Source organism: Rhincodon typus, chromosome 9 (assembly GCF_021869965.1).
Source record: "Rhincodon typus isolate 14 chromosome 9, sRhiTyp1.1, whole genome shotgun sequence".
Lineage (NCBI taxonomy): Eukaryota > Metazoa > Chordata > Chondrichthyes > Orectolobiformes > Rhincodontidae > Rhincodon > Rhincodon typus.
Genome location: NC_063340.1, coordinates 13,579,629 through 13,592,978, shown reverse-complemented (window position 1 = coordinate 13,592,978; position 13,350 = coordinate 13,579,629). Strand labels below are relative to the sequence as shown.

The following is a 13,350-nucleotide window of genomic DNA, read 5'->3' as shown; positions in this document are numbered from 1 at the left end:
GTACTTTTAGAGGCGATTATTACGTGGCAGAGAGTTCTATTTCCAGAGAGCAGCATGCAATGGTCAGTGAGCCAGGTAAGCAGGCATTGCCAGTGTTTGCTCTTAAAGTGAATAGCTGCAGCATTGTCAGCATATGTGGGTACAATACTGCAAGTGCTTGAGTGACCTTCTGCAGACTGGAAAAGTGAATGCAACATAATACCCAAACAAAAGGCATCCAATTCTGTAGTCGCTAGCACATCCAGAGGCTGAGCAGCATGAGGGCACATAGTGCCCTATATAATGGACAATATTTATGCACTGAATATTACTGAGCAGTTGGCAAATTTCCCACCACAAGCACTTGTGGAGGAAGGCTCATGGTCTTGACAGTCTTGCTCTTGATCTTGCAGGGAAAGTGATCTCACAAATTCAGAAAAAGGGTTCATTTAGGTGGTGAAGTGCCTATCAAGTTATTCCAACATCTATGGATAAAGCTGCCAAGGTGAGAGCACATCAGAAAATTAGATATGGTGAACTAGGAGTCGTCAGTCCATGACCTGGAGGTGATCTTCCGATGTTCAGATGATGGAGATGGTGCTCCAGGTTCCTCAGTTTCCTCCATGTCAATATGTAACCTGTAATGGCTTGATATAGTTCGAGAAGCATCTGCTGACAAATGCAAATTTTCATTAACCAGCTTTTTATATTTACCACATGGTCATTTGTGGATGAGGAATCAGCTCATGACAATGTGAAGTTGGTGTCATCTTCAACAAAGGAAGAAGCCAGCACCAGCACATAGTCAAGCATATCCTCCACGAGCATATAAGCACTCACAGCAATGGACCTCTCACACAAAGTTTATAACAGGCAGCACAGGGTAATCAACACTTCTTTGAAGATGTGACAGAGGCAACCTCACCTGTAAGCAGGTCCTCCTCTAAGGATGAAGATCAGACCACCAAGCTCAGCTGGATGGAAATTCAGAGCCTCAGGAGTCCGACACAAGGCCGTGCCATCTGAAATATGGCTAATATTATGCTGTGATTTGAGACTGCAAGAGGTCATTCAGGTCCTTTACCATTCCCGTGCAACGACCCAAGGGCAAAGATGTCAACACTGTTGCTACTTTAACAGCTACTGGCAAGGTGTGCCCCAGCAACAGGTGAGAAATAATGTGCTCCTCTATGTGGACTCATAATTCTGCAGCCTTAATAGCCAGTGACACTAATGCTCTATCATATGCAGAAAGCCTATCCTTTGTCAGTATACCCCATATTGAAATGTATCACATTTATGCCTTCCTTGTAGCTCTGTGTACCTCATGACCAGTGATCTGAATTTGCTATTGGAACACCTGTTGCTCATTATATTCATCTCCAACTCGGTGTAACTCAGCCCGATGTTCAGGAATACCTTCCATGCTACCAGTGGTGCTATAATGGCTATTTGGACCCCCACCTATGCTCCACCAACGTCTGGAGGTTCACTCCCCCACATCTAACAAGGTTCAACAAACCAAACTAGCTGTGACCTCTGCACAGTATATCATGGTTTGCCACTGCTTGAAGATGTCTGATCCTTCCACTTTTAATAGACCGCTATTAAATGCACCCACCTTCCCAGTTAGCACCCTGCTGCAATATTGCCTCCCCTTTATAAATATAGTTGTTGTTGCAAAGTTGGGTAGAATACTTATGGATTGAGAGGAAGGAAGTTAGAATTTGGTGTTTGTAAAATGCTGGTGTGGGTGGCGGGGGGAGCATTGCATGATCCCTTTAAAAGATCACGTGCTTTTTCTGTGCTTAGAGATTTCAAGTGGATGTCTATGAGCAGCAGCTTGAAAGTTTGCAAGTACACAGCGAGTGCCTGAATTGAAACGTTTGTATCAAAAGACCATACAATTAACACGCCAAGCAGCAGTTTTTTTTACCAAAACAACAGGTGTTTGAATTTAGCCAATCAATTTGAACCAGGTACTTAGATACCAAAAACCTATTAAATTTAATTCTAATGGTTTTGATAACGTAGGACCAATCCTATTGTAAGAAATATTGATATGTCATCAAGCGTATAAAAAGAAGGGGGCAGTTGGACAAAGCCCCAGAGCTAGCTGCCATCCATCAAAGCTAACAGCCGTCAGCTCTCAAGAGAGAATCGCTGGCTCTCACAGCCTGCTCTATGTCTTAGAGAAAGCACCATCTAAATAACAATGGTACCAACAGTACAACCAGTACTTCCTGACAGAAGAATCGATGGAGAAGGCATTCCTGACAGAAGAATCAATGGAGAAGGCACAGAACTTTCTGGAAGACACGTGACACGGCTGTAATTTCAAGACACTAAATTTTTTTTTAATATAAGTGGGACTTATATTTATTGGAACAGCATACCATTAGAATCTTGCCTTATTCGGGAATAGTTAATAGTCAGAAGGGATTTATTCAGTTTGTTCACTGTTAGAAGTAGGTGAATAAATTGTTACTTGTTGATTTTAAAGTGAGTGTCAGGGATTTATTTTGTTTAACCAGTTGAAATTGCTAAAAGACAAGTTACATCACTTTTCACACTCCTTTTACAGATTATGGGGCAAGGTGCTCCTCTTTGGGTGTTCCAGTTTTAGTTCTTAGAGCGTGGTCAACCTCCGCTTTATAACATCGTGTCCTTGCACGTTACCCCATACTACCTCCAAAATCACTTCCTGCCTTTCAGTAGACTCTCAACTGACTTGTTATAACCCTCAATTGTTGACCCAACCTTTTCAAGACAGTTGCCACTACATAATACCCGAAGTCTGCACAATATCACTGCAACCACGTGAAAAACCAGCACGCTGTAAGTGATGCAAAATTATTAGCATGCTTACCTCTGTTTGGGTTGATCCCTCATCCTGTTGAAAGTTCCACCAATGACAATTTGAGACCATAGATTTAATCAAAAATGTAGATTTCTTACGAGTGTTTTAAAGGACAAGAGAAAAATGGAGAGGTAAATACATTAAGAAAGCCATAAAAGGGAATGAAATTTGAGCCTGGAAGAACAATCTTCTATTTCCATTGCAACTTTACATTTTTAATTTAACTTTTGGATTGGAAGTAATTTTTTTGAGCCAGTGCCACTTTTCTCGATTGGAAACCACTGAAAAAATTTATTTTGGCATGGTACCTGTCCAATTTATGACTGATTAATGTTTATTATTGAATGAGTTATTCAATAAATACATTCACTCATATGGCAGGTGTTACATTAGTTTACAACCAAAGAAAACCTAACATTTAATTAATATTTCAGATAAATGATTACTTTTGATTTTTATTGTATGCCACTGTCATCAAAGAATAAGCATGATTACAGTTTACTACAAGTTTCACTTCATTTAGAAATTATTAAAAAAGAATCTAAGCGTGCCTACAACTTTTGAAAATATTAAGCAATACTGAGAAATAAAGGTTTTAACAAAATAAAATATTACTTTTATCAATTAATTTTCACAGAGTACCTATAATTCTAATAACTAATTTTTTGACTTCAATAAGTTAAATATTTCTCCCTAATTATTTTTCAATTGCAACTTCCAAATGCACGTAGTTACTTGCTATTACCCCATCATAATAAAAGCATGTGAAAACTTCATAAAGAAAGAAATCTCCTGGCAGAGATTAAAGAAATAGAATTGAAAAATGTTTAGGCCACTTAAGGGAAATTTTGGAAATTTATCTCTAATTTCCAAAGGTGTTCAAAATGTTTTCCAGAAGACTATGCTGATATTTCACCTTATTTCTTGATTAATCTAAAGTAGTTTTCTGTCTTAATGTTCTGACTACTCCTAATGAAATGAAAACTTTTACCTTTCAACTTGTGAAATGTTACTATCCCTTTTGGTTAAGAGCGACTCCAATGTCTAATCCAAAAGGAACCAAAAGGATTATTACTGAACAGTAACTAGAACTCTTATCAATTTTTATGGATGCACCATAGAAAGCATCCTAACCGAATGCATCACAGCTTGGTATGTAACTGTTCTGCCCAAGTCGCTAAGAAATTACAGAAATTATGTCAAAGCAGCCCAGTCCAGCATGAAAATCAGCCTTCCTTCCATTGACTGCATCTACACTTCCCACTGCCTCAGGAAAGCAGTCAACATAATCAAAGATGCCCCCCCTCCCCCCCACCATTATACTCTCTTCTGCCCTCTTCCATCAGGCAGATGATACAAATGTTTGAAAACACAAACAAACAGATTTAAGAACAACTTCTTCCCTGTTGTTATCAGACTTAAGAACCGACCCCTCATATAACAGAGTTGATGTCTCTCTGCACCATCTCTGTAGCTGTAATGCTATATTCTGCATTCAGTTCTGTTACCCTTATGTGCTTACATAAAGTATAAATTGTCTGGTTAGCACACAAAACAATACTTTTCAATGTATCTCAGTACATGTGACAATAATAAATCAAATCAAAATATAAATGCCAACATTATATTAGTTAGTCTGTTAGATTTTTCTCCATGATAACATACTGAAGTTAATAGCTATCAAAATCACTGATGTGCAAACTGAATTCAGAGAGTAATATATTCTATGTATTGGGTACATTCATGGGATGCAGGTCCCTGAATCTACAAATTGATAAAACAGAGCTTTCCAAAAAAAAAATTCACTACTGCTTGAAATGCTTTCTTTCCCTCTGAATAAATCTTATTTAAAAGTAATTATTGATACAGAACATGCCCTCAAACAGTTGATTCACCAGACTATTCTAGACTTTTGAAGAAAATATGATGGTGACAGAATCAGTTATCAATGATTGAAGCTAAAATACAATGGTATCCAGAAAGTATTGCAGTCTGTGATGAAACATTTTTCTCTTTTCAGCTATCTAAGGGAGCCTTGGTGCATGTGTATATATCATGATCGTTTCATGGACTTCAAACAAGAAGTGCGGCAGTTAATAGAATCCAACAAGGTATCTCATTTTCTTTTATGGTTACTGTTTTGAAAGTGAAAACATACTTTCACAATACCAAAGAAAAGAACTGTGGAATACTACTGAAATCCAAACTAAAAGCAGAAGTTGCTGGAAATACTCAGCAGGTCCAATAGCATCTATGGAGAGTGAAATGTCTGGAGACTGAACTTAGTAAAATAAAAGAGAAAGCGAAGAATAATCAGCACATATTACTTTATAGTTTCCTGTCTGCTGATTGTTTATCCCTGTGTGAACAGCATGGTTGCTAGCCACCTGGGATAGTAAAGGCTGGCAGAATGCTGTATGTTTTATTGTTTTAATTTAATTTTTTGTGCCAGTGCTGGAGACCCGACACAGGCTTTCTACCTAGCCCACTTCAGGAACTGGCAGCATACTCAGCTTTTCCAAGGAAGCCTGGCCTGACTTCCAAAGTAGCCCGATGCTGCCATAAACACACACACACGCATTATGAGAAGTACTCAGCCCTTTTGAATTCTCTGAGAGTAAAAATCTTGCATTTTATTTGCTTTAATGTCAGGATATTTTTGCACCTTTTGATATCCAATGCCAAATGTTGCTGTAATTATAAACCATCTGTTCCTCATCCAAGTCATTGGATGATGTTGTGGTGCTAGCCATTTTGTAAATAAAGAAAGCAAATTTTGTTAAAATTCAAAAGAAATCCTTGTTGTCGTTTGATAGTAAAGAACTTGCATATTGTTGAAAAAAGAGGCATTTTATCAAAACTTTTCCACCTATCAGAAAACTTACAAGAAAAATCAATGTGAAGGGAAAACAAGATATATAGTGTATGACAGGAGATTGCAGATTGGTTTGCAAGTCGACTTTGATTAGTGGAGAATGCACTGGTTTTATAAAAATATAGAAGCAGGAGTAGGCCGTTGACCCCTTGATCCTGCTGTGCCATTCACTATGTTCATGGCTGATCATCAAGCTCAATGCCCTAATCCCACCCTCTCCCATATCCCTTGACCCCTTTAGCCTCAAGAATTATATTTCCCTCCTTCTTGAAAACACAGTGTTCTGGCCTCAACCACTTTCTGTGGTAGTAAATTCCATAGGCTTACCACTCTCTGGGTGAAGAAACTGCACCTCATCTCAGTCCCAAAAGTTTTACCTCTTATCCTTATACTATGACCCCTGGTTCTGGAATCCCTTACTGCCAGGAAAATGTTCCTGCATCTAACGTGTCTAATCCTGTTAGAATTTTATGGTTTCATTGAGATGCCCTGTCATTCTTCTAAACTCGAGTGAACACAATCCTAATCAACTCAATCTCTCCTCAGATATAAGTTCTGCCATCCCAGGAATCAATCTGGTAAACCTTTGCTGCACTGTCTGTTTAGCAAGAACATCCACAATATTCCAGGCGTGACCTTACCAAACCCTGTATAATTGCAACAAGATATCCTTGTTCCTGTACTCAAATCCTGTTGCTATGAAGGCCAACATATAATTTGCCTTATTTACTGTCTGTTGCATCTGCACACTTACTTTCAGTGATTGGTGAATGAGGATACCCAGGTCTGTTAAACATTGCCCTCTCTCAGTTTACAGCCATGAAATCATAATCTGTCTTCCTATTTTTGCTACCAAAGTGGATAACCTCATGTTTATCCACATTATACTGCATCTGTCATGCATTTGTCCACTCATTCAGCCTGTCCAAAATAACACTGCAACATCTCTGCATCCTCCTCACAGCTCACCCTTTCACCCAGCTTTGTGTTATCTGCAAATTTTGAGACATTACATTTAGTTCCCTCATCTAAATCATTAACATATATTGTGAATAGCTGGGGTCATAGCCCCGCTAGTCACTGCCTGCCATTCAGAAAAGGACCCATTTATTCCGACTGTTTGTTTCCTGTCTGCCAACTAATTCTCTGTCTGTCTCACTACACTAACCCCAAACTCATGAACTTTAATTTTACACATTAATCTCTTCTGTGGGACTTTGTAAAAAGCCTTCTGAAAGTCCAAATAAATCACATCCACTGGTTCCCCTGATCAACTCCAATAGTTACATCCTGGAAGAATTCAAGATTTGTCAAGCATGATTTTTCCCTGTGTAAATCCAAAATGATGTTCTATGATTCCCTAGCAATCTGTACATAAACTGTAAACCAGGCAGGTTGACTCTGATTGATCAAGGCATTACCCTAAGAAATTAAACATAGAATGACTGTCACTTATTTTGTTGTGTTGAAACAGGCAGTTGTATGTGTACATTTCTTTCTGTTCGCAAAGAGAGCCCCATGTATTAGTTCATGTAGTTTCCTGTATCACGTATTGGAAACCCAGCGGACAATTCTAATTTGGTTGTCAGCATAATTTTTGTGTACTTGCGATTTAGCAAGTGCTGCCCAGTCACAGAATCACTTCACACTAGTACTAAAACTCATATAGTAGTGCCATTAAACAAATGCTGTTATCAAGCCAAAAAATTCTTCCTGTCACACCAATAGATCATATGATAAATAAATGTCAATGCTGCTGGATATGTGGGTTGTATGCCCCAAAGACCAGGAGATTATATCAAACAGCACATTCCTTGGATATTCACAATAAGCAAGGTGCTGACTGTACTCAATTAACGCACTATAAAACTGACAGTGTCCAATATTAGATATGATTTTACCATCCCCTACCTGAACAGGAAGTAAGTTAAACTTATCTCACTGATGTTGGTACCTCCCATCAGTACTTCAAATCCACATTTCCTTTCAAAACAATAGTCACACAAAATATTTTTTAAAGGATATGAAGTGCTTTGGAACATGCTGAGGGCACCAAAAGCACAATATAAATGTTTATTTTCTCTCGGTTCTGAGGCTCTGTGTCACCTACCTACTGGAAAGTGGCCTGGAAGTGGTGTTTGTGCCGATTCAAGGGGGAGAGTGTGCTTTGGCTAATATTTATTCATCATTTTCTGTTTGTGGGACCTATCTGTGTGCATGTGGCTAATTAGCTATGAAGGTTTTGGAATCTGTCTGATAGTTGAGTAAAGATGATTCCTTACTTTGACCATGTTTTGACCTGTCCTTTGCGATTCTTTTGAGGAAGGTGTGAATTTTCATTCAGTATATGGTCCAGTTGTCTGAAGCAAAGCCGTGAAATAATGTTTGTAGGGTCCATTATGATTTATTTTTGTTTGAAATAAGCACAGTGAAAATGTTCAGCGAACATTGGGTGCTTCTTGAGCTTCATCGTCATAAATTGTTTTCTCTTTCACCGCAAAGGTAAATGTCGACGAGCCTATTGAAGAGCTGATTCGTCGGATAGCGGATGGAGAGTTGCTGGTGCCGGGAAATACGAAGGCATATTTGGAGGAGCAGTTTGCGAAGAACGGTTACCAGAAGTTGGTAGAAAAAACCCTCCTAAATTACCTGAGCTACAATCGTTACCACCTCCCAATGTTTGCAAGGCCTGGTATTGTTTAAATATCGACAGTGGTAATGGTGGGGGGTGAGGGGGTGATATTGCACTCAAATTACTTTGTCTTAATGTCTGTTCAATCCTGAAAACTTTGCTGATGTTTAATAGTGTCCAATTTATTGGAGTCACGCTGTTGATCCACTTAGCCAGAAGATGGCGCACTATAACAGGCTGACGGAGGGGAAGTGAAAGTTCTCTCTGACAAGATTTCGTTTCCTTTTAAAATGTTTTACTCGAGTGTAGCTTTTCTAAAACGTGTACAATAAATAAAGCGGTGTTCATTTCCTCGAATGCAAGGTGTTTGTCAGCCTTGTGCGATGTTTGCGCTCTAGACGTCTGCATTCAGTGTGAAGCTGGTCGGAAAGTTGCACCTGATACAGACACAACCAAAACAAACAGGCGACAGGACCTGTTGGGGTCACCTCAGTCCAGCGGAAATTTCCTCCTGAAGGAGGGCGTGTGGATCATTTGCAAAATTAATGATGCAAAGATTATTCTTTCACGTTGTATTACTCTTGGCAATGAGCTAATGGTACTTTCACTAGATTATTAATCCAAAAACAAAAAAAAGCTGCGGATGCTGGAAATCTGAAACAAAACAGGAAGGTTAGGAGAAACTCAACAAGTAGGGAAGCTCTGTGGAGAGAGAAACGGTTAATGATAATTAACTCGAAACGCTGTCTCTGTTTACTCTGCACTAGTGCTGCCAGACCTACTGTGTTTCTCCAACTTTTCTGTTTTTAAATTCTGTTTATTCGGAGACATGGGTGGTGTTCTGGTGACGGGGATCGATCTGTATCCTGGCAGATGGTGGAATTTGAATTCGGTAAAATCTGGAATTGAGCCTAATGATGACCGTGAAACAGTTGTTCATTGTGGGGAGACTCCATCTTGTTCACTAATGTCCTTCAGGGAAGGAAAATGCCATCCTTATCTGGTCTGGCCTAAATGTGACTCCAGACCCACAGCAATGTGGGTGACCCTTAGACTGTCCTCTGGGCAAATGCTGACCTAGGCAGGGAGGGCACACATCCCGTAAATGAACAAAAAGTGAAGCCTAAAACTCACCTAACAGGTGTCACTGATTAAAACCCCATCCGTTTCACAGTGTGACCTTCCTAACAGTAGCCGCCGGTGTAAAACCCGGTTGTTTTACATTTTAAAACTGCTGCCTGTACAACTTTTTTTAAATCCAGTGGTGGTTATGATTTCCCAGCCCACGCCATGTTTTGCCTTTTACCACTTGCTGAACCTTGAAGTGGGACAAGGGATACCCCATTTCCCATTGGCATGAACATTCAGCTAAAACGCCTGTGAGATGGACGATTCGTTCAAGGTGACACGTGGAATTTTATTAACAGGTCGAAAAGGATCCCGCCAGTTTCAGATTTCCCAAATGTCAATGTTGTCTTATTTAAAAAAAAACAAATCTGCAGTTTCCACCACTTTTACGACGAAATAGCACTGCCTTTTCGGGAATATGTCATTTAAAACGGGCTCCGGTCGTCTTTACAGTCTGGGAGGGGTGGTAACCCACCTGGGCATTACTCAGAACTAGGTAGAGAGAATATTCGCGACGCAATAAAAGTTTCGCTTTCAAATGGGAGGTGTATGTGTAATCAACCAGCACCGTTACATTTTGTACATTTATCGATAAATATTAGAAGCGCACAGGCGGCTGAGCGGATTGTTCTCGTGATAAATGTAGAAAGGCCTCTGGCAGATGTAGGTCTTCCTGCTGGAATCGGTGTGTGGCTCTCCGGCCTGTGGGCTGGGTTTTTTTCCCCTGTGTGTGTGTGTGTGTGTGTGTGTCACTGGGCTGTGTGCACACGGCTGGTGGTGATAAGGCAAGTCCGGGTGTGTACTTTACCAAAAGGAGCCTTAAGCCACATAGCAACCTGCAGCTGTATGTTAATGAGCCCGTGTGTGTGCAATGGAGCCGCCTCACAATCCAAGCGAGGTTTTTAGCATCGTCTCTGGCCAGTCACGCCCCTGGAGAAAACCAAAATCCCCCTCCAGAAACGGACAGCAAAAAAAAGAGAAAAATCCCCACGCGGCACAAACCGTTTCACGAAGACGGTGTAGATTTTAAGTCCAATGTTTGTTCAAAACGCACGGAGCGAACCACCTCAACAAGTAATCAATCATCATCCAAGGTATGGAACAGGAAAATAAAGTTTCAACTCAGAGTTTTCTCGGGAAACCTGAGATGTGATGAAAAGTCGCCCGATTAGGCTGCATTTGTCTCTATTAATTCTCAAAGTGTTCCCCCCCCCCCCCACGGTTTTTAAACCAATTTGGATTCCCCACGTTTTTGTTCCAGGGAGAACACTGTCCGAGCAGATTGCGTTGAGAGGTGGGTGTTGATTTTAAAGACAAGGCAGTCACTGGAAGTTGCAAAGAACACGCGCCAGTGCAGAAGATTTAATATTCCCATCAACTAAACACCCAAAGTGGAGGACTTTCCACTTTTAAATCCGGTCCCAACCAAGAGGCAGATTTCCCAGCGCGAACATGGTCCGCACTGTAACTGAACGGGTTTAATTCAATCCGGCTTTAAAATATGGGGGTTTATTTTTGCCTTCAAGACTTTGCCCATTACGAATTAAAAAGTCAGAATTAAAACGCCACCATCAGTTCTGAAAAAGGGTCACTGGACCCGAAACGTTAACTCTGCTTTCTCTCCACAGATGCTGCCAGACCTGCTAAGTTTTTCCAGCAATTTCTGTTTTTGTTTCGGGGAGGCAATGATCGGTAGATATTATTGCTAGCCTATTAATCCAGAGACCCAGATAATGTCCTGAGCACGTGGGTTCAAATCCCGCCAGGGCATTTGGTGAAATTTGAATTTAATAAAAATCTGGAATTTTTAAAATTCCTAACACGATGCATTGATTGTTGGGGAAAATACCCATATGGTTCACTAATGTGGGGAAGGAAACTGCCATTCTTACCTGGTCTTGATTACATGTGACTCCAGACGCACAGTGGTTGACTTTTAAGAGCTCCCTGGGCAATTAGAGATGGGCAATAAATGCTGGTCCATCTAGCAATGCCCTCATCCCATGAAGGAATAAAATGAAGTGAACACTTCAGCATCTTTCTAGTTTTTTTTAGAAAGTCGGTTGCTTCCTTGCGGCTAAATTTTGCCGGGTAGGGGGGGGACTAAATTGAAGTTTAATTGTCCTTACTGTTGTAAGGGTTGGGTACACTTTTACTCAGCAGAATAAAACACAGCACTGTGGATTAAAATGTGTCAACATCTGACATGAACGACGCAAGTTGGAAATATTTCATATTTGTCCCATCTTTATTAGACTTGAGAGAGGAGAGGGACCCCTGAATATTGTCAAGAATTTAATCAAAACAATGAGAGCGGTCCTCTGTTTAATGAACGTCAAGTGGACAATGCACGCTTTGGTTTAAGCTAACCAATGTTTTATTTCTGTTTTTTTTTCTGCCCCGTTCGCCCCAGCATAAATCCCTGCAAGATTCGGATTTGCTGTGCAATTATCTTAATTTGTCCAGCAGCTTTATGCTAATATCCTCTCCACAATAGCCAGTCGTTCGCGTGCTTTTCGTGTGCTTTTCAATCTCCTGGTCAAAAGGGAGATGAAAGAAAATCGTGTCAACAGCAACGGGCCCAGCCAAAACAACCAGGAGATACACTCCCTACACCATTCAGTTATTCAGCACGACAAAAAACGACACATCTCCACATCTTTTATGCACCATTCCTCCCCCCACCCTGTATTTTCTGTCCTTTGGCAGGAGCGCTCGCTGAGTGGAGGATCATTTAGCGTGTTTTATTTGCCCAGGAACAAAATAAGCGCAGCCGAGGCTAACGATTTCCACATCGATTTTGTTTTTGTTTTAAGTGTAAAGGGACGCCGCTTCAGAATTCTGATAGAAAACTAAAGGCAATCGCGGGTTTAGAAGGTGGAACCGACACCCCATACCCCCGACAGAAACGTCAACTTTTCCTTAAAGAACTGTGGATGCTGTAAATCAAAAAACAAAAACAGAAATTGCTGCCAGACTTGCTGAGTTTTTTTTTCCAGCAATTGCTGCTTTTGTTACAACTTTTTTTTTCTTCACCTGTGGCAGAGACGCGGGGGATTGTCCTGCGATGTTTCAAAATAAAATCGTGTCAAAGACACCACTAACCTGAGGAAATCTAACAACGAGAGAGAAAGCACAAATCACGGCTGATGATGAATGTGGCAGTCCTCCAGAAAGGTTAAACATTAACCTTCTAACAAAGATACACAACGGGCGGAAAGTTGGTGAATTATGCATTTATTTTTATTAATGTTGTTGTCATTTTTATGAGTGATATCGGGGGTGAGTTGAATTGCGGGAGGATGTGAAGGTGACTCCCTTTCATCAGGACTCCTGCCCCGTTGTTTTGGGCTCGTGTTGAAATGGCCAGAGGGTTAATTTCATTCACAAAAGCCCCGGGCGGGCCGGGGAGGGAGGAAGGCTGTGGAAAAGATGCTGTCTTTTTTTTTCTCAGCGTTCTGCTGCCTCCCAGACACCAGCCCTCCCTCGGTTCCCGCCGCAGTGTCTCCCCGCTGATGCTGATTGACGGCTCCAGTTGGCAGAGCTCCGGCTGCCAGCGAAGACTCACAAAGAGCGGACGCGTGTCGGGGCCGAGAGGGGAGGAGTCGGACGTGTGGCAGTCGCCCCCGTGGGGGAGAGTAACACACTTACATCCAAACCGAGCAACCCATACCCATAGACAGGCTCACAGCTGCTCAGTCCTTACCCTCCGCGGCCCGTCACAGAGAGAATATTCACCTGACAGAGGGAAGGGTGTGTGTGTGTGAGAGAGAGAATGTTTATGTGTGTGTGTGAGGATAATGTGTGTTAGGGGGTAATGTTCGTGTTTATGTGAGGATAATGTGTGTTGTGGGGTAATGTTCGTGTATGTGTGAG

At 41.1% G+C, this 13,350-nt stretch overlaps 2 protein-coding genes across 3 annotated transcripts in view; both read left to right on the top strand.

The window, feature by feature from the left end:
* Positions 1-8,682, top strand: part of cfap61 (cilia and flagella associated protein 61) — a 183,179-nt gene extending 174,497 nt beyond the window's left edge. The window contains exons 24-25 of the mRNA XM_048600915.1: positions 4,860-4,950; positions 8,217-8,682. Coding sequence (XP_048456872.1) covers positions 4,860-4,950; positions 8,217-8,417 — 292 coding nt within the window. The 3' untranslated portion in view covers positions 8,418-8,682. The remainder of the gene's footprint in view (positions 1-4,859; positions 4,951-8,216) is intronic.
* Positions 8,683-12,589: 3,907 nt separating this feature from the next.
* The window catches only part of LOC109910756 (insulinoma-associated protein 1b-like), a 5,426-nt gene continuing 4,665 nt past the window's right edge, over positions 12,590-13,350 (top strand). Inside the window, exon 1 of one of the 2 annotated variants that reach the window (XM_048601088.1) lies at positions 12,590-12,694. The gene's annotated coding sequence lies outside the window, so the exon portion shown is untranslated. The remainder of the gene's footprint in view (positions 12,695-13,350) is intronic. The other variant, XM_048601090.1, reaches the window with a different exon arrangement.